The sequence below is a fragment of the Pongo pygmaeus genome, chromosome 1 (assembly GCF_028885625.2).
Source record: "Pongo pygmaeus isolate AG05252 chromosome 1, NHGRI_mPonPyg2-v2.0_pri, whole genome shotgun sequence".
Taxonomy (NCBI): Eukaryota; Metazoa; Chordata; class Mammalia; order Primates; family Hominidae; genus Pongo; species Pongo pygmaeus.
The window spans coordinates 44,488,139-44,512,385 of record NC_072373.2 but is presented as its reverse complement, the minus strand read 5'-3'; the positions used below and the strand labels follow the sequence as shown (position 1 = coordinate 44,512,385).

Here is a 24,247-nt window from a genome sequence, read left to right as displayed (position 1 = left end):
CGGAAGGGCTGGGAGCAGAATTATCTTTGCAAAAGACATGGCTAAATTAGACATTAAAATAGAGCTCCATTATCATGCCGCATGGGAAAACCAGGCATGGATTCCTTCTCATTGTTTTCAACTTTCCCGCAGTAAAGATAAAAAGTAAAATTGCTGTCATTCTGTTTCTCATGGAGGGGGCATTATTTGACCATCAGAATCATAAAGTAAGGGGCTTAAAATGCAAATCTAACAGCCATGTCTCCACCAACCATATCTGTTGCTGCGTTCATCAATGGCCCATGTATTGGCAGCCAAGCTCCTCAGCCCTGCCGTTAGGTGTGTGCCACCTTTACCACAACTCTGACACGTCTGGCAAAATGTCTTAGCATCCCCAGGCTAAGATGTGAGCCATCTCTGACCCCTGTTCCTTGTGTCAAGGAACAGAGGGGACCCACATGACACTAACATTGGCTTGGGCTCTCTCCAGTTAACAGATGTCTGGGGAGAGAGGCAGGAGAGTAATACAAACTCTAAAAAGTCCTCCCTGAGCTCTCCAAAGCCAGACCCCTGGTCCTGGAGTTAGCATAGTTTGGAGAAGAGTTGGAGGTATCTCAGCCCTCCTGGCACCCTACTTCACCAATAATAGCTGCCCCAGAGGAGGGGACACTTTGGATGATAGAACACCAGTAGTAACTATAAGTCAGACCCAGAGGTAAGATGGGCAAAGCCCCTCCTGCCCTCCCAATACCCCCAGGCATGTGGACTTGAATGTATGTGTGCATATGTATGCATGCCCACACACGTGTGCACGTGCACAGGGTGGGAGGGAGGGAGGGAGGAGAGGAGAGTTGTGAAAGGACCTGTTCCCATGGTAACTGTCTGCGCGGCTGGCTCGAGGAGAGTTTCTCATTAACAGTCCCAGGCAGACAGTCTAATAAGGAGCCTGGTAAGACCAAGTGCCCGGAGGGAGGGTGTGCAGAGGAAATTGGGTTATCAGGGAAGTGGTGAAGGCTCGTTTCTCTTCTGCCACTTCTCCTCTCTCACTCACCTGCTGCTTTGATCTCCGGGGCCAGTGGGTGAGGGGTCCCTGCAAGGTGAGCCTATAAATAGATGGCTTTGGTGTCTATCTTAAGAATCTGGAATTCTAAAGCTCTACAGGAAACGGAGACACAGCAGACACCCCAAGCAGTCAGGCTCTCCAAAGCCCCACCTGTAGGGTAGAGCTGAGAGTGCCCTGATCTCCCCACCATCTCCCCATTCCAGTGTCCCTGGGATGACCCCCACCCCACGTTGTGTTCATGGAAACTCAAGCCTTTGCTAGCTTAGAGTCGCACAGCAAATGGGCGGTGGAATCAAAAAAGAACCCAAGTCTCTTGACCCCCAAATTTGGGACCTGATATGTCCCACCCCTACCTGCCTCCTTTGAGTCCTTCTCCTTGGAAACCACTGGAATTGCAGGTGTCATGCACCAGGAAGTGAGCTAAGTGCTGCACGTGCCTCATCGCACATGGTTCTGGCAGCTAACCCTCAACATAGGTGTTATCCTTAGCCTGCGGGTTAGAGACAAGGAAGCGACAGAGCCGGGATAGGACCACAGCGCCTCTCTGATGGAGAGGGAAGTCCTTCTGCAATGCCATTCCAGAAGCCCTGGCTGTGTCAGGGCAGGAGACCCAGGATGCCCGGAGCGTGCCCCACACACATGGCACCTCCCCGGTTGCTGCAGGTCCAATGGCCCTGGCAACATGTCCAAAAAGAGTCTGCAGAAACTGAACACACTTTCCCAGTGGCCACCGAAGATGACAGGGGATGAGGGGGCAGGTCCTGGCACCCTATGGCTGAGGCTATCTCCTGGGCCTCCTGTACTGCTGGACTGGAAGGTGGTGGTCATGCACTGCGAGGGCATCGGCATTTCTGGCAATTTCTATAGAAACAAGTTAAAGTATCTGGCCTTCCTCTGCAAGTGAATGAACACCAACCCTTCCCGAGGCCCCCACCATTCCCGGGCTGCCAGCCTTCTTTTTTGGCAGACCCTACGGGGCATGCTACCCCACAAGACCAAGTGAGGCCAGCCGCCCTGGACCGCCTCATGGTGTTTGATGGGATCCCACCGCCCCTGACACAAAAAAGCAGATGGTGATCCCTGCTGCCCTCAAGGCTGAGCATCTGAAGCCCACGAGAAAGTTTGCTTGCCTGGGGCACCTGACTCATGAGGTTGATTGGAAGTACCAGGCGGTGATAGCCACCCTGGAGGAAAAGAGGAGGGAAAAGGCCAAGATCCACTACCAAAAGAAATAGCAGCAGAAACAGGCCCAGAAGAACGGGGAGAAGAAAATCGCAAGTCCACAGGGGTCCTCAAGACCCATGGGCTTCTGGTCTGAGCCCATAAAGACTGTTTATTCCTCAAAAACAAACAGAAAAAAGAAGCTGAATGCAAGACAGAAGGCCAGCCCTTCAGAGAGGCCCCGGCTGCCCTGGGAAGAGGCTGTCCTCAGCGGGTCTCTCCATCTCGCTGGGCCCAGCACCACAGACCTCCCATGTGTGCTGAGCTGAGCCCACCCTCCATCCAGCCCTGGGCTGAAGGAAGATCAGGCATTCTTAACGTTCTCGCCCTGCCAGGTGTTCTTTCTACTCATTTGCCCCTTCAGCAGACATTATCTGTGTCTCGAGGGCAGGGGCACTGCTTCTGTTTTGGAGAAGCTGGGCGCCGCAGGCATCCTGGAGCAGAGCCCTGGACCGCTGCACAATCCCTCTTTGAAGGCCCAGCCTCCAGCTCCCACTGCTGTGCCAGCGGAGTCACACGCACCCCTCCCACCCATCCCTTCCCTCCTTCCCTCCTTCCCTCCCTCCTTCCCTCCCTATCCAGCCCCAAGGAGAACAGTATGACCTTTGGAAAAAGCCAAGGGTCGCCCCATCAACTGGAGTGAGTTTGCCAAAAAGTGAGTCTGCTGGCCCTTCTGTCCCTGGCCCTGCATCAGGGGAGAGCATTTTCCTTCCAGGAGTGGCAGAAACAATTCCTCCCCACCTTCCTCACAAATAACACTGCAGGATGGCCTCAACTCACATGCACACTCTCACACATACATGCACATTCACACATACACTCACACTCACGCTCACACCTGCTCACTCATGCACACTCACACACCCACTCACACATATCCTCACATGCTCACACTCATGCACACTCACACATGCTCTCACATACCCATATGTGCTCACACTCATGCACACTCCCACTCACACACACCTCAATCACACACACTCACATGCTCCCTCTCCTGAGGGCTGGGTGCCAGGGGTCGTAGGTATCACAACCAGGGAAAGAAAAGAGGCACACGAGTAAAGAAACCTTGCAGACCGAGCAGGCGTCTGCCTCACTGCCTGCAGAGCTGGCTGGAAGAGCTGTGGAATTCACTTTCCACTGCTCCATAGAAGGCGAGTGATGTGACACTGGTTGGGAGCTTGGTCACCCTCATCCTTAGACAAGCTGTCCCCACTGTCTTCTCCCTGTGGCAGCTTGTCTTCTGGGTTGGTTCTGTCCCTGTAAGAAATTCCTTAGTAGCACAGTAGTGGCTGCAGATGCCATCCCTTTAGTCAAGTAGATTCTCCAGAGGCCCCTGGCCTGATAGTATGGGGGCTGGGGACAGCATCCAACCAGCTCTTGCTGCCCTGACAGTCTCCAGCACCCACAGTCTCCCCTGTCACTCACCCTTCTCCAGAATGTCAAGGAGAGCAGAGTCCTGAGGCCCCAGCTGGCTCGCTCACCTCTCTGGACAAGGATGGATTTGTTAAAAACAAAACAAAACAAAACAAACTCTGAACTGGGCACTGGGAGTGCTGGTTCTCCTTCTAGCTCTGCAGCAAACTTCCTGTATGATCTTAGCCAAGAGACTTCTTCCTTGGATCTGGAGATTCCCTGGACAATGTCTAGGGCTCTTTCCATTGAGTCAGCCTTCGATTCTATAAAAGAGAGGCTTGAAGTCTTGAATAGGCAAAGGAGGTCCCTTGTCAGGCTTGCTAACCAGGGTGAGACCCCAAAAATGTCCTGAATGAAGAAGCTAAGGGCCTGGGCTAAGGGCCAAGGGGAGCGGGTCCCAGTGACAGCCCTGCCTCTCCTAAGAATGGCCCCTTCTCCCCGCCCAAGCCAACTGGCATTCATCTTTCTAGAGTTACCTTTCTTGGGGCCCTGGCAAGAATATCACATATGGGTGAAGATGCTACAGAGACTAGCTCGAGGGAGCATGTGTTCAGAAGCCATAGATTTTTGCTTCCCCCCTGGACTTTTCATTCTTTTGTCTCCTGCCCAGGCAGCCCTGGGCAAATGGCAAAGCAAATGTCTCTTCAGTCTTCTAGGGGCCACACGAAAAAATTATTTTGGATCTTTTCATAAGTCTTAGTCTCAAGACTTTCCTTCATGCATAGCATGTACAGCAGGGCCCTTGTCCTGCCACACTCTGCCCCTGCTCTGGGGTCTCTCTTCCCTCCCCTGCTGTAGCTCTTCCTGCACCTCTTGTTCTGAGCTTAACTCTGGCTTCTCCAGGCTGCCCTCTCTAAGTCCCCAGAATCCTCGCCACATCTCACTCAAGTCAAGTAGGAAGGCTTCAAAGTCACCATGGCTTTGCCCTGATGCTGGCAGCTCGCAACTCCCCACAAGGAGCCCTCACTCTGAAAAAGTCAGCCTGCAACAACAGTACAATAGTCTGCACCTGCATGAAATGAGAATGCCATGTTACTTTCTGATATATTCATCAGGAAAAGACATTTTAAAGTCACAGCAACACATGTTCCCTTTTCTGCACATTTTAACCAAGACCTTGTCCCCACAAAAAGCACACCATCTAAAACCTTCCTGTCCAGAGTGTGGTTCACACACCACCAGCATAGCATTGCCCGAGCACTTGTCAGAAAGGCAGAGTCACAGGCCCCACCCCAGCCCAACTGAATCAGAACCTGCATTTTAACCAGCCCCCAGGTGATGCATGTTAAAATTTGAGAAGCCCAGACCTCAGATACATACATCCACCTGCACAGGAGCACACGTATACGAGCACATGCACCTTCAGGTAGGAGCTGGGGGAGATTTGTGCCACGTGCCTCCTTACCTTCTTTGTGAAAAGCACAGAAAGGAGCCATAGCCTCTGCTTCATCCCTGGAGCCTCCCATTGAGAAGTGTGATTTCTATAGGGCAATGTACCATGAATAGAAGCAATGTACCACGAAAGGGGCATTTGCCTCTAGAGTCTTCCATAGGATGGGAAAGGAGGAGATGCCAAGGAGAGAAGATGTTGTGGGAGAAGTGAGGCCTCGGAGCTTTGCCCTTCAGCAGTGGTTCCGATCCACTCCCTTCCCGGCACCTGTCTTGCCCTCAGCCTCTCCTGTTCACTGTTGGCTGAGGAGCCCACTTCCCTCAGTGCCATCAGATGGAGGGAAATACCTTCAGGGCCTCTTTCAAGCAGCATTGTCACTTTGGGACATGTGGACTTCCTGGTGACACCGTCCTTTGATCAGAGCCAGTCTTTCTGCCCAACTCTGTGGTTTTGGTCACCCAGGGGAGGCGTCACCTTCTCCACAAGGCACTCACTGGGTCCGTTCCCCAACCCTGCTTGGTTCTTGCACTGAGCTCTGCAGCCAGGAGGAGAGAGCCATGTGCTCAGCACCCTCCCCAGGCACACCCCACCCACTCCCTGTGTGCTGGGGCGTGAGGACGCCTGGGGCAGTTGTGTGCATAACAATGTTCTTCTTTTCTCCCTCTCCAATGCTAACCCGTCGGAACTAACAGCAAGCATTCAGAATGAGCGTAAGTGCCCTGTGTGCCTGTCTGTGCCTGTGCCTCTGGGAGGTGGGAGGGAGGAATGAGGCATGAGGTGTTACCTGGGGATTAGTGGCCTGCTGGGACTTCTGCTGGGGCCTCTTCACACCAGAGCCCTGTAGTGAGGTATGTTACTGAGCGGGGAGGAAGGAGGCTTGCCTGCAGCATTCTCTTGCTGGGAAAGACAGAAGGGCACGTGGTAAGAAGAGGGTCATTGGACCGAAGCTCATGTGCACCACAGCTGTTTCCCCATCCTCCAGTGGCTGGCACAGGACCCCAGGGTAGAACACTGGCACTTGGGACCTAGAAGGGGAGGATCTGGGAAGTTCTTGGGGACTGAAGGCCCTCTCTGCCCTAGCCTTACCATAGTTTGGCCATTTGTTGAGCCTCCAGGGCTCAGAACCACCATGACCCCTAAGTTCTGAAAATCTAGCTGCTTTTTCTTTCTTTATTCATTCAACAGACATTTACCAAAAACTATTGTGCATTGTATGTTGTGCTAAGCATTGTAATGTAAGGATGAGTAAACAAGTCTGGCCTTCAGTTTCTCCTTGGGATGCTATGGGATTTTTTTTTTTTTTTTAATGGAGTCTCGCTCTGTCACCCAGGCTGGAGTACAGCAGCACAATCTGGGTTCACTGCAGCCTCAGCCTCCTGGATTCAAGTGATTCTCCTGCCTCAGCCTCCCGAGTAGTAGCTGGGGTTACAGGTGCTCACCACCATGCCTGGCTAATTTTTTTTTTTTTTTTACTTTTAGTAGAGATGGGGTTTTACCATGTTGGCCAGGCTGGTCTTGAACTCCTGACCTCAGAAAATCCACCCACCTCAGCCTCCCAAAGTGCTGGGATTACAGGTGTGAGCCACCATGCCTGGCCTGTGGGACTTTTTTTTTTTTTTTTTTTAAACAGAGTCTCGCTCTGTCGCCCAGGCTGGAGTGCAGTGGTGTGATCTCGGCTCACTGCAAGCTCCGCTTCCTGGGTTCATGTCATTCTCCTGCCTCAGCCTCCCGAGTAGCTGGGACTACAGGCACCCTCCACCACGCCCGGCTAATTTTTTGTATTTTTTAGTAGAGACGGGGTTTCACCGTGTTAGCCAGGATGGTCTCGATCTCCTGACTTCGTGATCCGCCTTCTTCTGCCTCCCAAAGTGCTAGGATTACAAGCGTGAGCCACCGCGCCTGGCTGCCTATGGGATCTTTTTACAGGGATTCTTTTTATGCTTAATCTTTGACACCCACCTTCTTTCCTGCGGCACCATTTAAGGAGCTGGGTCTCTAGAATGGGGCCCTGTTCACCGCCCCCCGCACCCCACCCACTTGCCTGCTTGCATGTGTGGCACCTGAAGCTCTTCATCTCAGCTGGTCCCCAAGCTGGACCCCAGGGAGGTCCCTGCAGCCCTGACCATGCTCCCTGTGCACTGTTGCAGTGACGCAGCCACCAACCATCACCAAGCAGTCAGTGAAGGATCACATCGTGGACCCCCGTGATAACATCCTGATAGAGTGTGAAGCAAAAGGGAACCCTGCCCCCAGGTGAGTGGAGGGGAAAAAGAGTGCATTGAAACCACCCGCTTGCCTCTGGGCCTGATGATAACTAAGGCCAATGAGGCAGCTGGAAAATTAGACTCATCCATTCCAAAAAATTTCCATAGGCACCTACTAGTTGGAAGGCATAATTGAGGTACCAGGAAATTTTGCCAATAAGGAAACTGGAGACCAGAAAACAAGTGGCTTAAGTTCATACCAAAAGCCAGGACTGGATGTTCAGTTTTCTGACTTTCCATATAACATTCTTTCCTCCACCCTGTGTTCCCATCATCTGCCCCACGTTTAGCTTATAGGAAGTTCCTCTTCCAAGCCAACTCGAGTCTTTCATTCTGAGCTTGCCTCTACCTGTTAATGTGCTCATTAAGACCAAATAAGATGTCAACAGACATGAATTAAAAGCCTGTTGTATGTATCTGGGCTCTGTGTTAGGTTCTGTTACTCACGTCTTGTTCGACCACCTAACAGTGCTCTGGGGAAGGAACAATGTCCTTATGAAGAGGAGGGGAAACAGGGGTACAGAGGTCCAAGGTTACCCAGCTTGAAAGGGGCAGAACCCAGATTTAAACTCATGCATTTCCACCAAATGATAAGCATCAGAGACATGGCAGACGTTATTATCTGCCCCCATCCCCATCCTCAAAGTAGCATCTACAGACTGAGCCTTTCAGGAGCCTCATGCAAGATTCAGACCCATATGTGACAGGACCCCATCTAGGGTGTGTCTGTCAGCAGGAGAAATGAGGCCAAGCAGAGGCAGCCAGGTACGCAGCAGCTTTATTCTGGCCCCCTGGGTTCACACAAGACAGTCTCGAACCCAGATCTCTGAGCCTGGGAACCAGCAGGGACTCCCTCGCTGGCCGTGGGAGTCACACTGAAGGGTTAGTCAGGGTAATGGTAACCTCGCTTGCTTCTGAGGTTTGGTCTTCCCCCATGGTTCCTTTGCAGAGACAATAATCCTGTGGCACTGAGCAGCCCCTGCTGTTCCAGCTGCTCCTGCTTTCCCTGCTTCTTTTACAAGTTAGATCGTGGGCATCTGAGGATGTGAGGCCTTGGCTGCAGCTCCCAGGAGGAGCAGAGGGGGCCATTCTGGTGCTCTTCACCAGTGGCTCGGTTCTACTAGGCTCTGCCATTTCTTTAAAAGCTGCCACTCTTTTTTTTTTTTTTGAGACGGAGTCTCGCTGTATCGCCCAGGCTGGAGTGCAGTGGTGCGATCTCGGCTCACTGCAAGCTCCGCGTCCCGGGTTCATGCCATTCTCCTGCCTCAGCCTCCTGAGTAGCTGGGACTACAGGCACCCGCCACCACAGCCAGCTAATTTTTTGTATTTTTAGTAGAGCTGGGGTTTCACCGAGTTAGCCAGGATGGTCTCGATCTCCTGACCTCGTGATCCACCCGCCTCGGCCTCCCAAAGTGCTGGGATTACAGGCATGAGCCACCACGCCTGGCCAAAAGCTGCCACTCTTGGGCTACAGGGTGTGGTCACTGCTATATAATCTGTACTCACTGAGCAGGGCACAAGTAACCTAAGCCATTTCACTTTGGCTTTAAAATGGATTGTAAAATTAGGGCGGCAGAGGAGCAGAGCCAGCTCCCTGATGTATTTAGGTTGGGTGGAATATGAATTCAAGTTTGCATTCTTAGTAGAAGGTTGGAAATGTCCTGGGGTGGAAGAAGCGGCAGATTCTAGATTCTAGAAATGAAAATCTCTCCTCAATGATGTGTTTAACATAACCCCCGAGTAGCTACTTGAGTATCTAACACTTAGAGCCACGAGTCCCAGTCTTAGGTGGGTAGAAATACTAACGTCCAGCCCCTGCCCTGGACAGTCACCTGGGTGGGACCTGGGACTTTGCATTTTATTGAGCTCTCCAGATGGTTCTTCTGCTCAGCCAGGCTGAGACCTGTTGGTATAGGGGTGCCACGATGGGACTGAGAGAGGGAATTTTGGTACTGAGCCAGGGACCAGGGATCTGAGATCTGCCTGGAGCCCAGAGCCCACCCCATTCGTCTTGGTTGCCCCTGCTCCCCACTCTCCACAGCTTCCACTGGACGCGAAACAGCAGATTCTTCAACATCGCCAAGGACCCCCGGGTGTCCATGAGGAGGAGGTCTGGGACCCTGGTGATTGACTTCCGCAGTGGCGGGCGGCCGGAGGAATATGAGGGGGAATATCAGTGCTTCGCCCGCAACAAATTTGGCACGGCCCTGTCCAATAGGATCCGCCTGCAGGTGTCAAGTGAGTAGCGTGGGGCAGGGCTGAAATGCCCTGCTCCTGGGTAAATGGAGAGTAGGGGATGTGGAAGGCCGTTCCAGAAGGGCTGCCCCTGCCCTTGGCCTGCAGATGCCTTGGTGTTCTCTATGCATCTTTCCCAACTCAGAATGATTCCCTGAAAAGGAAGCTCCCAAGGCTTCCTTTTGAAGCTGTTGTCTGCAACAATTTCACTGGCCACTGGGCACAGGAGAGGGGAAAGGAGGGGAGCCTTGAAGATGCCTCCCTTCTCCTGCCTCTCAAGGGCAGCCCCTCGAGTAGGCTCATGTGCCCTGTCCCTCTCTCTTGCTCCCTCCTTGTCCAGGTGCCCCTTCTGTTTCTCCTCTTTGCATGCCTGCCTCTGACCCTGCTCCTTGCCCCGGGCCCAGCCATCACCCTCACTTTATCCTCTTTGTCCACTTCTCTCCAGAATCTCCTCTGTGGCCCAAGGAAAACCTAGACCCTGTCGTGGTCCAAGAGGGCGCTCCTTTGACGCTCCAGTGCAACCCCCCGCCTGGACTTCCATCCCCGGTCATCTTCTGGATGAGCAGCTGTGAGTCTTGGGGGCCTAGTGTTGTGTTTATATCTTAACCTTAGGGAGTGGGGTGGGTGTGTTAAATGGGGAGGGGCTTGCCCAAGCTAGAAGACCTTGATTTGTGGGAAGCAGATGCAATGTGGCAACCAGGCTGAGAACACAGGCTCTGCAGAGAGAGGCTGCTTGGGCTTATTTTCTAGCCTGGCTGCTGTGTGATCTTGAGCAAGTGTGATCTTGAGCAAATTGCTTACATCTCTGGGCCTCAGTTTCCTCTTCTGGAAAAAACAGAGCTAATCATAGTACTTATCTAATAGGATTATTATAAGAATAAATGAGTCAATACATCCAAAGTGCTTAGAACAGGGCCAGACACACAGTAAGCACTTGGTAACATGATAATGAAAATGAAGAGCAAGACAGAAGGGATTAGGGGAGAAGAGGAAAAATGGTTTTTCCAATTGGCCAATTGAAAGTGGTTAGTACCAAACCACCTCTTTCAATTATTGGCCGGTCTCGATTTATTCTGATTTGCTCTTCTGGTAGGAGGAAGGGTGAATGGGGAATTGCAACCTTTCATAAAGGAGTGATGGGGAGATAGGGTATCTGGAGCAGGGACAGAGTAACATCATTCAGTGATTGTTCTGGCTCAATTTTGGACTGAGGCTCATTCATCCTCTCCGGACCTCAGTTTCTTCCCATGTTTTCAATTTAAATAAAAGGAGAAGCATTAATAAAGGTAAATAGAAAACTGCTATCTCTCTGTGTGTCCTTCTGGCTTCCTGTCCTCCCTCCCTTCCTGCCTGTCTGCCTCCTCTCCCCCTCCTTCCATCCCTCCTTTCCCATCTATCCAGCCATCCATCAACCTATATCTCCACCTACCTACCTGCCAGTCATCCATCCTTCTATCCATCCCTGAATTCTTAGCAGCCTACTTTGAAAAGAGGCTGCCCTGTTGATGAGGCAGCATTGTAAGTTATTTTGCAGGTTGAAGATGGCTTTGTGCTCAATCACTGTCTCTCTCTTCCCCCATCACAGTGTACATTTGTGGGGAAGGCTGCCCGGCCACAGGCTGCTGGCCTCATATGTTAATTCACAGTTCAACCTCTCCTCTCTCATTTCTCCCACATCACATTCACCACCAAGTTGTGTTCACTCTGCCTCCCAAGTAGATCTTAGACCCTTCTCTTCTTTCTATCCTCATTGACATCTCCCCAGCCCCGGCCACCATCAGTTTTTCCCTGGGTTACAAGAATTATCCATAACAGGCCTTCCTGGTCTTTCTAAAAATGTGATACTTAACTGATAGTTTCATTCATCTGCTTAAAGCCCTTCATTGGCTCCTCCATCACCTCAAAATAATGGTCCAGATCCCTTTCCCCGGCACCCAGTCCCATTCCACATCTGGCCCTCTGCCTCTCCAACCCTTGTCTCACCTCATCCCCTTACACCACTGAGTGGACTATGTACTCTTAGCCTTTATCACACACTCTTCCAGCTCCTTAGAAACCTCAGCTCTTCTGTCTTTTCTGCTGGTATAAGATATGCAGGCTTCAAGGCTCAGCTTAGGACCCCCTAGAATGCACTGGGTTCTTTTTTGTAGTTAATCCCCTTCTAACTGGTGTGTTCTGCTCACCACGCTGCATTGCAGTTGTTTATTTATCTGCTGCCTCTTCTACTAAACTGGAAGTTATTTGAGGGCAGTAACAGTCTTGCCCATCTTTCACCAGCACCTAGCACAGTGCCTGGCACATAGTAGGCCTACAGTAAATCAGGAATGGTTTGAAGAGCTGACCAGCCCATTGTGGGGAAGTTGGCATCATTAACCTTGTGCTTTAAGAAATGCTGACTTAAAAAACAATTGTGGGGATAGGAAGGAGATAGCTGTGAGTAGTCAGCTTTAGGTATATTCTAACTAACCTAACAGCCTGGAAACCTGGTCTTTTGGGTTTACATCAGATATAGCACTTGAAAAAAAAAAGAAAAGAAAATATAGTCAACATTTTCAGCCACTCCAGTTATATCATTAATCAGACATTTTCATATTTTAACATCTCTAAAATTGAAAGGCCTCTTAAAACTGATGATGTACATCATTGATTGGTATATATCTTACAGTTATAATCAGTAGTGCTTTCTTCTTAGGAATAAAAAACAAAGGTATACATTATAATTGATGATTACATTTTTATTAAATGCAGCAAAGCCAAGTTCAATTTCATTTAATTCAGCAAACTGTTCAGTGCGTCCTGTATGCCGAGTCCTAAGACAGGTGCTGGGGCATAAGATGAACAGATCGTGGTCCCTGGCCTCAGAGTGCTCTCGCTGCTAGCTTGAGAATTTGAACCTTGGGGAGTACCTGAAGGCTTGTGTTCCTTCTACTGGTCCCACAGCCAGTGAGATCTTTTGTGGTGTGAACAGGAAAGAGAAAAGTGTGGTCATAGAACATGGACATGGTGGGCAAGCAGGTCTGCATCTAAAATCCTGCTCTCCTCTCTGCCTTTGCAATGCTGGACACATTACATCTGCTTTCTGATCTTTAAAATGGGAATAAATCATACTTCAGAGTTGAGAGGATTAGACCAAGTAATGTCAAGCTCCTGGTCGCCACCTGACCCTCTGTAAAGTGTTCTATCGCCAGGACTGCAGCGGTGATGATTGCTGTTATTGCTACTAACCTGCTGCTGTACCTCTGCTTTCTTATAGCCATGGAGCCCATCACCCAAGACAAACGTGTCTCTCAGGGCCATAATGGAGACCTATACTTCTCCAACGTGATGCTGCAGGACATGCAGACCGACTACAGTTGCAACGCCCGCTTCCATTTCACCCACACCATCCAGCAGAAGAACCCTTTCACCCTCAAGGTCCTCACCAGTAAGTGCAGGCCCCTGTCCCGGGGCTGGAGGCCAAAGAAAGAAGCCCGCTGACCCCACCCAGCCCTAGGTACCTGAGTCTAGGGGGAGACTTGTCCTTGAGGCCGACCTAGAAATCCTTCCAGCTCATGGTGCCTGAGCCACTTCAGCTGCTCTTAAACAATCTCTCTTGATTGTGAAACCTTGAGTTAAACTTGGTCCTACTCTAAGTCAATCCTTCTCAAATTCTGGTGGGAATCAGAATCACCTTAGAACCTGGCAGCGTACCCAGAACCAGCCTATCGCACCTCAACAGCCCTGAGCCTCTTTGTTCTTTATGAGCCCTCCAGGTAATTCAAGTGCACCCCAGAGTTTGAGAACCACTGCTTCCAGTGGTCATCTAGAACCCCTCTCTGGACACAGCTTGATTATTTCTTTTATTTCTTCTCATTGCTTGGTTATCTTTATTTCTATAAGAAACCCATAGCAGAAAATATGAGAATTAGTGGAGACACCAAAATAAATTTTATTTGATTCTGTAATATGTATATGCTGAACCATATGGAATTGCTATGTTTGTAAGTTGCAGGCTTATGTTTTAGTTTTATTTGTTTTCGTTTCTATTCCCTGATTCTGTTTGGCTGGTACAAAAGCAAATCAGCATTTCCCGACCCATTATAGTGTTGGTGGCTCTCCCTTGAGGAGAGAGAGAAGCTTAGTCAGAAATGTTCTTCTTGGCAAGGACAAGGCAGCCTAGAGCTTTTGCTGCAAAGTCTCAGCCCACTCAGGACGTTGGAAGTTGTCTATGTTGACGTACACCATGGATTTGTAACACGTCTTCCATAAAGGAGCCTCCCAAAAAACAGACCTTAGTCTGACTCATGCTGTGAGTGTTGTTTTCGATGCTCTGGACAGTGAGGATTGTCGGGGAGGCCAGTAGAGAGCACCATGTGGGTGCTGGCAGTTTGCAAAGGTCAGAGAAAATAGGCTGACCCTGGCTTCCTGGAGCCCCTGCAGAGGTGGTGGACAATCGCTCCCTGGGTGGGTGTGGGTCAGGAGAGGTTCAGGTGAGATCACTTCTCATTCAGGACAGGTAGGGGGTGTGACCATTAGCATTCTCTTCCTTCCTCCCTATCCCTGCTGATGGCAGAGGCAGGTGGTCCTGAGAGCCGACACAGCCCCATGCTCCATTTCCACCATGGCACAGAGGTGGATCCAAAAGGAAGCAGCTTCGTTTCTTCTTCCCCTTCTCATGTTTTTTTTTTTTCACCTTTTCATTTTCTTCCTTTTTCTTTTTCACTTCCTTCTTTATTTCTCCTCCCTCTTTCTTTTTCTTTCTTCTTTTCCATCTCTCCGTTCTGTCTTGGAACTCCATTCTGCCCTCCTCTAATCATCGCCTCCTGCCTTGCAGTGTCCCCACGCACTGATCTGTGTTAGTGCTGGGCTGCCGAAGGTGGTAGCCGGCAGGTTGCCTGACACCTGCAGCAAGCCCCTCGCGTTCCTGGCAGGGTGACCTGGCGTCACTCTGGTTGCTTCCCTGTCCCTGACTTTCTCATTCCTGACCCAAGCCCAGGGAGACCCCTTGGAGGAGAAAGTTGGTTTGTCTGCAGTGTCTCCTCAGTCCACATCAGGGTGACTGCCTGCCAGCTGGCTGGGCTGGGGAGGACAGTGTAGTCTGCCCAGGACCTCGGAGTGGCCTCAGCAACCAGGACAGGACTAACAGCATTGGCAGGGGGAGGAGCAGGGATGTCAAGAACAAGATAACATGCTCGTTGAGCTGAGCCTGGACAGCCATCAGCATCACCACCGGGGCCCCTCTCTCCTTGCCCGGACGACGCTAGAAATCGGCCTGCTGCTTTTGGAACTGAGTCAGTTGACCTTCTGCCATCCTTGGCAGAGCCCATCACTGTCACACAGAGTAGAGCAGAGGCCAAGAGACTGAGGTGGTGAAGAGTCTTCCTCTGTAGAATTAACTAACTTCCTCTGCAGTTAGAGATTTAAACAACATGTAGAAGTTGGACTTTCCAGAAACACTCTTCTCTACCAGAAGAAGTAAGGGATGTTTGTTAATTCTTCATTTCTGGGTCCTCTATTCCACTGAAAACTCTTTCCTCCGAATGGCGAGAAACCCCCTAGGTGATTGGAACAGAGCCCCATCAGCTTCCTGGAGTTCTCCCAGGGGCAGCTCTGGCTGGGAGCAAGTTCTGGGCATCTGAGCCAGCCCAGAATTGGGCACAGTTGCTTAAAATAGCACAGTGGTGCTCTCTCTACTTTCCTGTCTGGAGAGGACACAGGCTTTCTCTTGTACCTTCAGAACCAGGTCTGGGGTGGGAGGCAAAGCAGTCAGGCAGGGGCAGCTTCAAAGGCCCTATTCTCACCAGGCGCTCCTGTCACAGTTTGCCCATTTGGGAAGAAATAAATCTCATCATGTCCCATTTTTATTACCTGCATTGAAGGAAGTTGACAATGGTATATAATGCAAAATACTGGGTAATCTGAAATCATTTTTAAAACCTGGGATGCAGTCAAAGATAAGCAGTGGAGTTGGGCTACAGAGCTGGGCCTGTCCCACTTTGCCTATGCTGTAACAGGTGCTGGGTGCCTCCTGATGCAATAAGAGGCAACTGTGGTAAGCGAGGAGGGTCCTCCCTGAGGCAGACACCAGAGCACACCCCTTCTTCCCCCAGTGTCTAAGTGACATTCTTGGAGCAGTCAAAGAAGTTTCCCTGAATTTCTCACATGTGCTCCAGAATTCACAAACCATGAGGTCAGTTCTGGGCGTGGGCCACTTCTCTGGTGAGAGATAGGTTACATTTCACCTGGTGACATGGGAGCATGAAGGAAGGGCCCTGTCATCTGTATGTGCCACCATCCACCCCCCAGGAGAGGAACAGAGTTGCCTCCCAAGCCCAGCTGCAGCCCCCACCTGCCCTTGGGCCACCCCATCTCTTCGTTACATTGTGGATTCGTTCCTGCCTTTAGCTCCAGATGCACCCAAGCAGACTTCCCAAACAGGCTGGGTCTTTACAACAAACCCCATCTTAAGAGAGAGTTTTGAATAATGAAAATCTTCCTACCAGGTGGCAAGCAGATTTGGGATGCAATGCAATGCCGGTCCCAGAAAAGGACTCTCATACCTCTTGCAACTAGTTGTAATGGGATTGGATCTGTCATCAAATATGCAAATGTTTTGGCAGAGCCCCTGTCGTCCCTCAGGCAGTTGGACTGTGTTCTGGGCTCCTCAGGGCCATCTGCTTGGCTTCCAGTCAGCTGTACCCCACCCCCTTTTAGTACTGTCACAATTTGAACCCAGTTGCTGGAAGGGACCAGAGGTAGAGAGGGAAAAGCTCCTTCAGGACGCTGGCGTGATGATGTGTCCTCTTCTGAAATGTCTTTCTCATTAAGGAGTAAATGCCCACGAGTTTGAATTACCTAACATTGGAACTGAAGCCACTGATCTTGCTCCATGAGGAATGTCTTCAATCCTGCATAGTCTAGAGAGCTTCGAACCTCCAGAACGTTCAGCAGGACTTTCCTAGTCTGAAGTGTAGAACTCACAGCTTGCACCTTCTCCTGTCCCAAGCTCCATTTCTAAATTCTAAAGCCTGAACCTCAGGGATGTTCTCCCCACCTCACTGAACCTCTCCCGGCATCCTCACAAGGAGGGCTTTCTGCCAACAGAGACATCTCCAAGATCATAGTGATGCCCACCTGGTCAGACTCCAGTGACACATATTGCTGGGTGTGGCCAGGGCCCCTTGGCCCCACTCTTTTGGTCATGACCTCCTCCCATTTACCGCCAATCCCCTGCAGCTTAGCTTCTGCCCAGGCAGCACTTTGCTCTTCCCCAGAGCTCACTAACACTCCTTTCTCTTTAGCTGCTCCAAGAGCTGGCCTGACCCAGAGTCCTGGGAACTGAGGATTTTGATAAGAAGGAGTTGTTCAAAAGACGGCTACAGGACACCACTAATCCTTCTCTCATTTGTTTGAAAATATAGCAGGACCAAATAATTAAAGTTCAAACCTAATTTCTTTAATTTAAAAAAAAAAAACATTATTTTATTATTGCCTTCTTTTGCAGGATTTAACCTTTTTTTCTCCTTTTGTGGGCTCTTTTATGTTGCTTGTTCTTCACTGAGCGTATTGCCTTTCCAAATATGCCGTGTCTTTCATTTGCAAAAGACCACTGCTGCCCTCTTCGGTTGTTTTTGTGGCTTTGCATTTGTTTTTTCTCTCCCCATTTATGCCTCTGTGACTTCTCCGTGGCCTCCTGTTTGCTCACCCTCTTTTGTTTATTACAGACCACCCTTATAATGACTCGTCCTTAAGAAACCACCCTGACATGTACAGTGGTGAGTTGCAGCGGTAACCTTGGGAGTAACCTTGCCTGTGCTAACCCCAGTTTGCCTAACTTGACTGATACCACGTCATTAACTCCTGCTGGGTGGCAGCTGGCCCAGCCAGGGTGCCAAGGTGAAACCTCCAGAAGGCTGACTGCCAGGAGGCAGTGTGGGGGTTTGAGGTGGCTCACCTGGTGGTGTGGTCTCCTCTAACAGGCATGCCTCAAGTTGCTGAATTCTCAACAAGTTGTTCAAACCAGGGTAGGACTTCAAAAGAACTTCTTGAAAAGCAGGAACTTTTACTGAAAAAGTAGAAGCTTAGGAATCAAGAATGGATGAAGGGAGACTATCTTAAAATAGGTGAGTTCCACAGTGAAGAGAAAACAGGAAGTCTGGTTCCTATTGGTAGTTGAAAGAACACAGAAAGCTTGTTAGTGTGTTCAGTTAACTCTAGATAGGAATTGCCTGCTTTGTAATCTCACCTTAGTTACCAGGAGTACCATTTCACAGTGAGGTCCCACATCTCTTTAAAATCCATCTGGGCAATAGGAGTAAGAGTCCAGCTCTGAGTTCTCTTTCCAGATGAGTATAAATGAGGTGAAACCATCCACTGTACCCTCTCACCTAGGCCTCTCTCCTCCTCTGGTAGTGTATGCAAATCAAATGCTCACCAGTCCACACTTGCGAGACATGGAACAATTACAATGAGGCATGGTTTTAACTCATCACACAGCTGGTTGCTCCATCTGATTAATAGGGTAATTGGCTATTTCCACACCTGAGTTACCCCTCACCATAGCTCAAGAATGTCTTATTTTCCCTGAGCAGCCAGAGGCACCATCATTTGCTGGCTCTGGTGAGGCAGCTGGCCCCCATCATTAGTTATGCCACAGAAGCTGAGGCTGCATGGTCCTCAAGGGACCTCACTGTGGGCTGAAACAGATAGGAAGTGTCTGCACTGTGATGTGCTAATATAAAGGATGATGAGTGACTGGAGGAGGGGATGGGATGAGGGAGCATGAGCCAGGGAGAGAGGCAAAGGCTCTAACTTGGCACCAAGCAGCTAGAACCACGCTGAGATCCTGCCAAAGAGATTTACTACCCAAGGAATCAGGGGACCTTTGTTGGATTCTAAGCATTGTTTGTTTTCAAGATAATGGGGCCAACTACCATTGTGTTAAGAGCCCCAGAGCCCTAGTATGGAATGGGCCTTGTTCTAAATTGGATTCCAGGTAATCTGTTATAGGAAGTATTCTGTAAGCCTGAGTGCATCAGAGCCAGAAGGTCCCTTAGAGACCATCTGGTCTAAGTTCCTCACTTTATATAAGATAAGCCGTGCAGGGGAACATACACACAGAGTTGTTTTATCAATGGAATAAGTTTGAGTGATTCCGGTCACTTAAACCAGTTTGTGACCATTGATCAAACTATTATTGCAAGAGAATGAGTGGGAGTTATGAGATCCATCCAGGACTATGAAACAAGCAAAGCTTACAAGAGTTTACCTGGAGATTGACCCCTTGTCCTCAATCCAGGGTAGGATGGAGCTGACCCAAGTATGAAGCTGCTAGAAAGGATATAAAGTCAAAGGGAGACACATTTTGAACAAAAGACAACTAGGCTGATGCTTCTAGCAAGAAATCAAAGGGAAACAGATGGAAGAAGGATGACTTGTTTCTGGAGTGCAGGCATCTGGACAGAGAGACTTGATGAAAAGTGCCCAGGGCATGTCTGTGTTTAGCTCTGAAATATGGCATGTCTCTTTTGTAGCAGGAGGGCCACCCCATACTTCTATTTTGTTTTAGTGATTTCTAGAGTGGATTGGTGTCCTCTGAACACTGCCAGGTGCCCCCTGACCTGCTGAGTGGCAGGAGAATCTGGTCTGAGATTGTAACTTGCCGCTTAGGATTCAGCCAGGTGAGGAGACCAAGTGGTTAAGAGTGTGTGCTCTGAGGTAGACTGCCTTGAATTAAATCCAGGGTCCAGGACATACCATTGAGTGATGCTAAGTAAGTCATTTAGTGTCTCAGAACTTTAATATTCTCATCTGCCAAATGGATGTATTACCTGTCTCATAGGATTGTTGTGAAGATTAAACAGGAGAATGTGCTTATGGTTCCTAGTATGTGTTGGGCACATTCTCGATACTTAAACAAGTGTTACCCATTATTGGTTTTAAAGGGAATGGTTTAGTGTTGACTGTATCCTGGATAGTTCTTCTATGATTCCGAAATTAAGAAGGACAGAGAGAACTTAAAGAGAAACCAAGGGGTGAAAAGCAGGTGCAATTATAGGAAGAAAGTACCATAGAGGGAGAAATTGTAGGGCAGACCAGAGAAACAAAAGTTGTTCAAATCCTCAGCTGTGCTGAGAACTGCATAAGAAGAAAAGCTCCAACTACTGCATATGAGATTTGGGTTAAACTTACAGGAGAAATTTCCTGGTACTGAAAGGTATCAAATATTACTAGACAAAGAGTTTTTCCTATCTTCTGGGGTTGTTTGGTCAGCCATTCCTAGAGCAAGAGAGGTGAATGAGATGCCAAGAATCTGGCCCCATGAGTCTCTGGTTCTCAATTCTGAGAATCGAAAGCAGCAAAGTGGTCTGGATGTAGGATACAGATGCCCCTAAAAGCTGTTTTTGGTAGAGGTCCTCAGATACGTCTGAACTTTCTTGTCCTGCTAACACATAGCACTTGACAGAGGGGGGCAACTAAGGTTGTCAGCGGTCTTGGTGTTTCCTCAAAAGAGATGATCGAGAAGCATTTATCATTGGACCTTTAAGGCCAACATGGTTGAGGCATTGTCATCTCCTGTTGTCTGCTAGCTGACCATATTTCCCCAGAAACCCATGAGCGCACTCTGAGCCACAGCTTACAAGAGCAGGAGAGGACTGACTGTCCCTGGGCAAGAAGTCAGATGAGCCAGCAAGGGAAGATCTTCCTGAATCCACACAGATATGAGCTTTAGCATATGGACTCTGAGTTTGATCAGGCATTAGGTCAGACCCCACTCTGAAGATCAGGGCGAATAACCAATACTCTCCAGGGATCCCTGCCTCCATGATGAAAGAGGGTGTCCCATGATAAGATGAGACAGTCATCTGCCACCATTTAGAGTTTCGTCAGTAATCAGTGTTGTCTCAGAGTCTTCCTGTCTCTACTTCTCCAGGGAAGGAAATTAGGCACCCTCTTTGAGAACAGTGGCTGTCAAAGCCACCAGCTCTATTATCCTTCCTGAATTTTCATATGAGTTCCTCCTGCTGCAATTGACTGCATTTCTTCATAACCTTTCCTTTAGGGCCAGCCATCTCATTCCTTAATGATATTATGTCCCCCAAATCTTCTTCAAGTTTTCCATGCCTTTAAGAATCCAACTGAGGTACCTTTAGAGCTGCTGAATTCCCTCCTCAGCTTCCTTTTCTCCACCTTGGGCCCGAGTTTTTTTTAATAGCCACTGAGGAGAGATGGGATCTTAGCTGAGACAGTGAGAATAGTAAAACATAGTGGAAGAGTTTCACCAGAGCAGCTCACTAAGACAGAAATATCTTTCTCCTTTACCTCTTTTGCCCTTGCGTTTTCTTTGGTTTGAATAAGAAAGATATTCCTGAAGCTGACTGTCAGAAGTAGGAACAAGTGGGATGCCCATCTTTAGACAGAGAGGCAATGTAGAGTGGGTGGAAAGCACAAGTTTTTGGTGCTAAATGGCACAGAATCCAAAACATAACTAGCTTGTAACCTTGGGCAAGTCTGTTGACTTCACTGAGCCTCAGTTGCCTCTGCTGAAAATGGGGATACAACCCTCCAGGTTTGCTGTGAGGATTAAGCATAAATGGTGGTGTGGATGGAGCTGTCAGCACAGTGCATGGTCCCTAGCAAACGTTCACTGAATGGTGGCCCTGATTATGACCTCCGACTTTTAGGATGCTCTTCCCTTTTTTTGAACTTTGGCTTGTTTCCAGTAGCTTCTCCTTCTTTAGGATAATTCTGTTGTTGCAAGCCTACATCCTACAAATGCAATATTGCTATAACCTTTTTATAGTCACAGCTACAGCGTGTCAAGGCACCCACAGCAGGACTCTGTGCTAAATTTTCCTCCTTCCCATCGTTATTGCTTTGCTGGGTCGTGTGTGCTGGTGGTGTTGCATGTTATGGTGTAAATTAAATGTCCATAGGGTCACAGATTGGTTTCTGCAGATCTCATCCCAGTGTGGAAGGAGTATGACGACTTAGCTGGGACGTCTTCCACATAATCCCGGGGTTCCCAGCTCTTGACGGATTCACGAACCTGACAACAGAGCCTTCTGCCCTAGAATCTCCTTTCCTCATCGTGCCCCTGTGTCTTGGTTGTTTTGGTGATTCCGTGATGGTGGGTGGGAGGAAGCTGTTGGTGTCAGGCTTCCTTGGTGCTGAGAATTGGATGCTACAAGAGTTATAGATATAGATGATAACCAATTAACCACATAATGGATTAACCCCTTCAGTAGTCACTGTTGTAATGTGTGTGCTGGTGGGACAGATGAGGCATCTACAGAAAGAGAAATAATATGGGTTAAACTGCTGCCTTATTTTTTGTTCTCTTCTTCCCCTTCAATCCATTCACCTTATAAACCTTCACTGAGCATTTGCTGTATGCCATGTATTGTATCATCAGCTTCGTTACCCTCTGCATATGTTTCATCCTTTCTTCTTTTGACAAAAAGATAAAATAGAAGCAAACTCTATGAATTGCATTCCACCAGTGCTGAGGGAGAGAGTTGAGTGCCCCAGAACAGGAGCCCCGCTGGTGCAGCCAGGCCCCAGCAAACCCAGCAAGCTCCTTTAGGAAGCACCAGTTACATCTGGATAAAGTCCCCCCGCACTCTCTCCTCACTCTACCAGCACCGATTAAACCCTGGATAAGTGTCTTCATCCTCACCCCAGGTGTCTCTGAGGCCTCCCAGCTCCTGGCAGCTCTGCCTCCCTTCCACCTCTCCCTTGTCCAGCTGAGTCTAAGACCCCATTAAACCCATGGGTGGGCTCGGCTTTTATTTTTGTTTTTAGCCATTCTTGTGTACGATCGTACACCTTGGCCAGGGGGTACTTCCTCCAGTTTCCCTTTTGCCTTGGGGTTTCTGGATGGAAAATCCTTGTTCTTTTCCCTTCCATCTTACCCATTCCCCTAGAGCTATACAAAGAGCTCTGGGGGAAGAGGTGAGGCTCAGGGAAGGTGGAATTCACTCTGTCATGGGTGGGCCCATGCTGGCACAACCCTTCTGCAGGGAAACAGCCATCCTGAAAATGCCAATCTCTGTGAGCCACCTGGCCTTCGAGACCTGCATGAATCTCGTTGATTTCAGACCCATGACTGTTCCGGCCTAGTTGCATTATAGATCATCACCTCCTCCAACTTGGCGGCCACTTTTCTCCCACCCCCTCCCCGAGCAGCTCACATGTAATTACTACTCTCCTCCCCAGCTGTCTTCTCGAGTCATTAGTGAGGAGGCAGAATGGTCTTGGCCCCAGAGTGATTTCCTGTCATCTCTGCTCATTAACTCTCTCCATGTCTTTGCTAAGCCATTAATAACTCTCCCTGCATTTCTGATTGTTTGTGCGGGCTTTGTGACTCCATCCCAGCACCTTGTTTTCAGGGTCCCAAAGAGCAGGTTGTCTGTCCTGTGGACCCAGTACATGCCTTCTCTGCTTCCAGATCCCTGCCTGGGGAGAAGGACCGCTGCTGAGTTGGCCTGCCCTGGGGGCCACACAATGGCCTCTGGGATCCCAACACAAGCTGCTCGGGAGTAGATCTTGCACTGCTCAGACAGCCCCTCCCCGTTCCAGGGAAGGGGAGATTCCCTGAACCTGAGGGAAGCTGGGCTCCTCCAGGCAGATCCTTTCAGAACCTAGAGCTCCTCTCTCTCATGTAGGTGGGGCTGAGGAGCCCCGAGCTTCCTAACACACCTCACTTAATGACGCCCAAGTCCCTGGGGTGGTTTCGGCTGGGAGGATCTGGCAGGGGCGGTGATGCCATTTCTCTCTAGCCTGACAGCGTTGGCCTAGTGGGGTCTGCCTTCTGGAAGGAGGCTCATGGGAGTTTGTTCTCTCCTGTTTCAGCCCGAGGAGTTGCAGAAAGAACACCAAGCTTCATGTATCCCCAGGGCACCGCGAGCAGCCAGATGGTGCTTCGTGGCATGGACCTCCTGCTGGAATGCATCGCCTCCGGGGTGTATGTGCAGTTTGCAACCCCTCTTCTAGCCACCCTCCAGGAGGATGAGGATGGGAGCTTGTTAATGCCACATTTAGTGCATACCAGTAGCACAGCAAAAAGAGAAGCAAACAGCCCCTAGTGAGCAGGGTGTTGCAAACCATAGTCATCTCCATCCTATTCTGGCCATCTCCGTTTTGGATAATGAGGAAAGAAGGTGATTAGGCATCCCGTATATGCGTTAGAATCTCGTGGGACCTTAGCTAAGCCTTCAGGCTCTCTGTGGCTGAGCATCCTCCTCGGTACAGGAAAGGTCAGCTTTTAGAGGACATGCATCCTCCTGGGCCCAAGTATACTTTTAGGCCACCTGGGTGTCCCCAGCTGTATAGAAGAGGAGAAAGGCCACGTTTAGTGATAACTTCTTTGTTTCCTGCTTGGCACTTCTCCTAGCCCAACACCAGACATCGCATGGTACAAGAAAGGTGGGGACCTCCCATCTGATAAGGCCAAGTTTGAGAACTTTAATAAGGCCCTGCGTATCACCAATGTCTCTGAGGAAGACTCTGGGGAGTATTTCTGCCTGGCCTCCAACAAGATGGGCAGCATCCGGCACACGATCTCGGTGAGAGTAAAGGGTACGTTGTGTGTATTTCTCATTATGATTATGTTGCCAACCCTGAACACCATGCCCACCCTTCCCTCTGAGGGTGGTTGGGGGCAGAGTGAGTCGGAGAGACTTCCAGCCCACTGCTCAG

At 49.6% G+C, this 24,247-nt stretch overlaps 1 protein-coding gene and 1 pseudogene across 16 annotated transcripts in view; both read left to right on the top strand.

Moving 5' to 3' along the window:
- The window catches only part of NFASC (neurofascin), a 192,079-nt gene that overhangs the window by 114,308 nt on the left and 53,524 nt on the right, over nt 1-24,247 (top strand). For 6 of the 16 annotated variants that reach the window (XM_054466858.1, XM_054466840.1, XM_054466920.2 and 3 more), the window contains 7 exons: nt 5,762-5,779; nt 7,217-7,322; nt 9,375-9,571; nt 10,014-10,136; nt 12,822-12,992; nt 23,402-23,513; nt 23,943-24,127. In XM_054466858.1, the coding sequence (XP_054322833.1) occupies nt 5,762-5,779; nt 7,217-7,322; nt 9,375-9,571; nt 10,014-10,136; nt 12,822-12,992; nt 23,402-23,513; nt 23,943-24,127 (912 nt within the window). Of the gene's footprint in view, nt 1-5,761; nt 5,780-7,216; nt 7,323-9,374; nt 9,572-10,013; nt 10,137-12,821; nt 12,993-17,271; nt 17,323-23,401; nt 23,514-23,942; nt 24,128-24,247 lie in introns of all 16 variants that reach the window. The other 10 variants (XM_063646809.1, XM_063646834.1, XM_054466865.1 and 7 more) reach the window with 2 other exon arrangements.
- Nucleotides 1,932-2,360, top strand: LOC129021489 (large ribosomal subunit protein uL13-like; annotated as a pseudogene).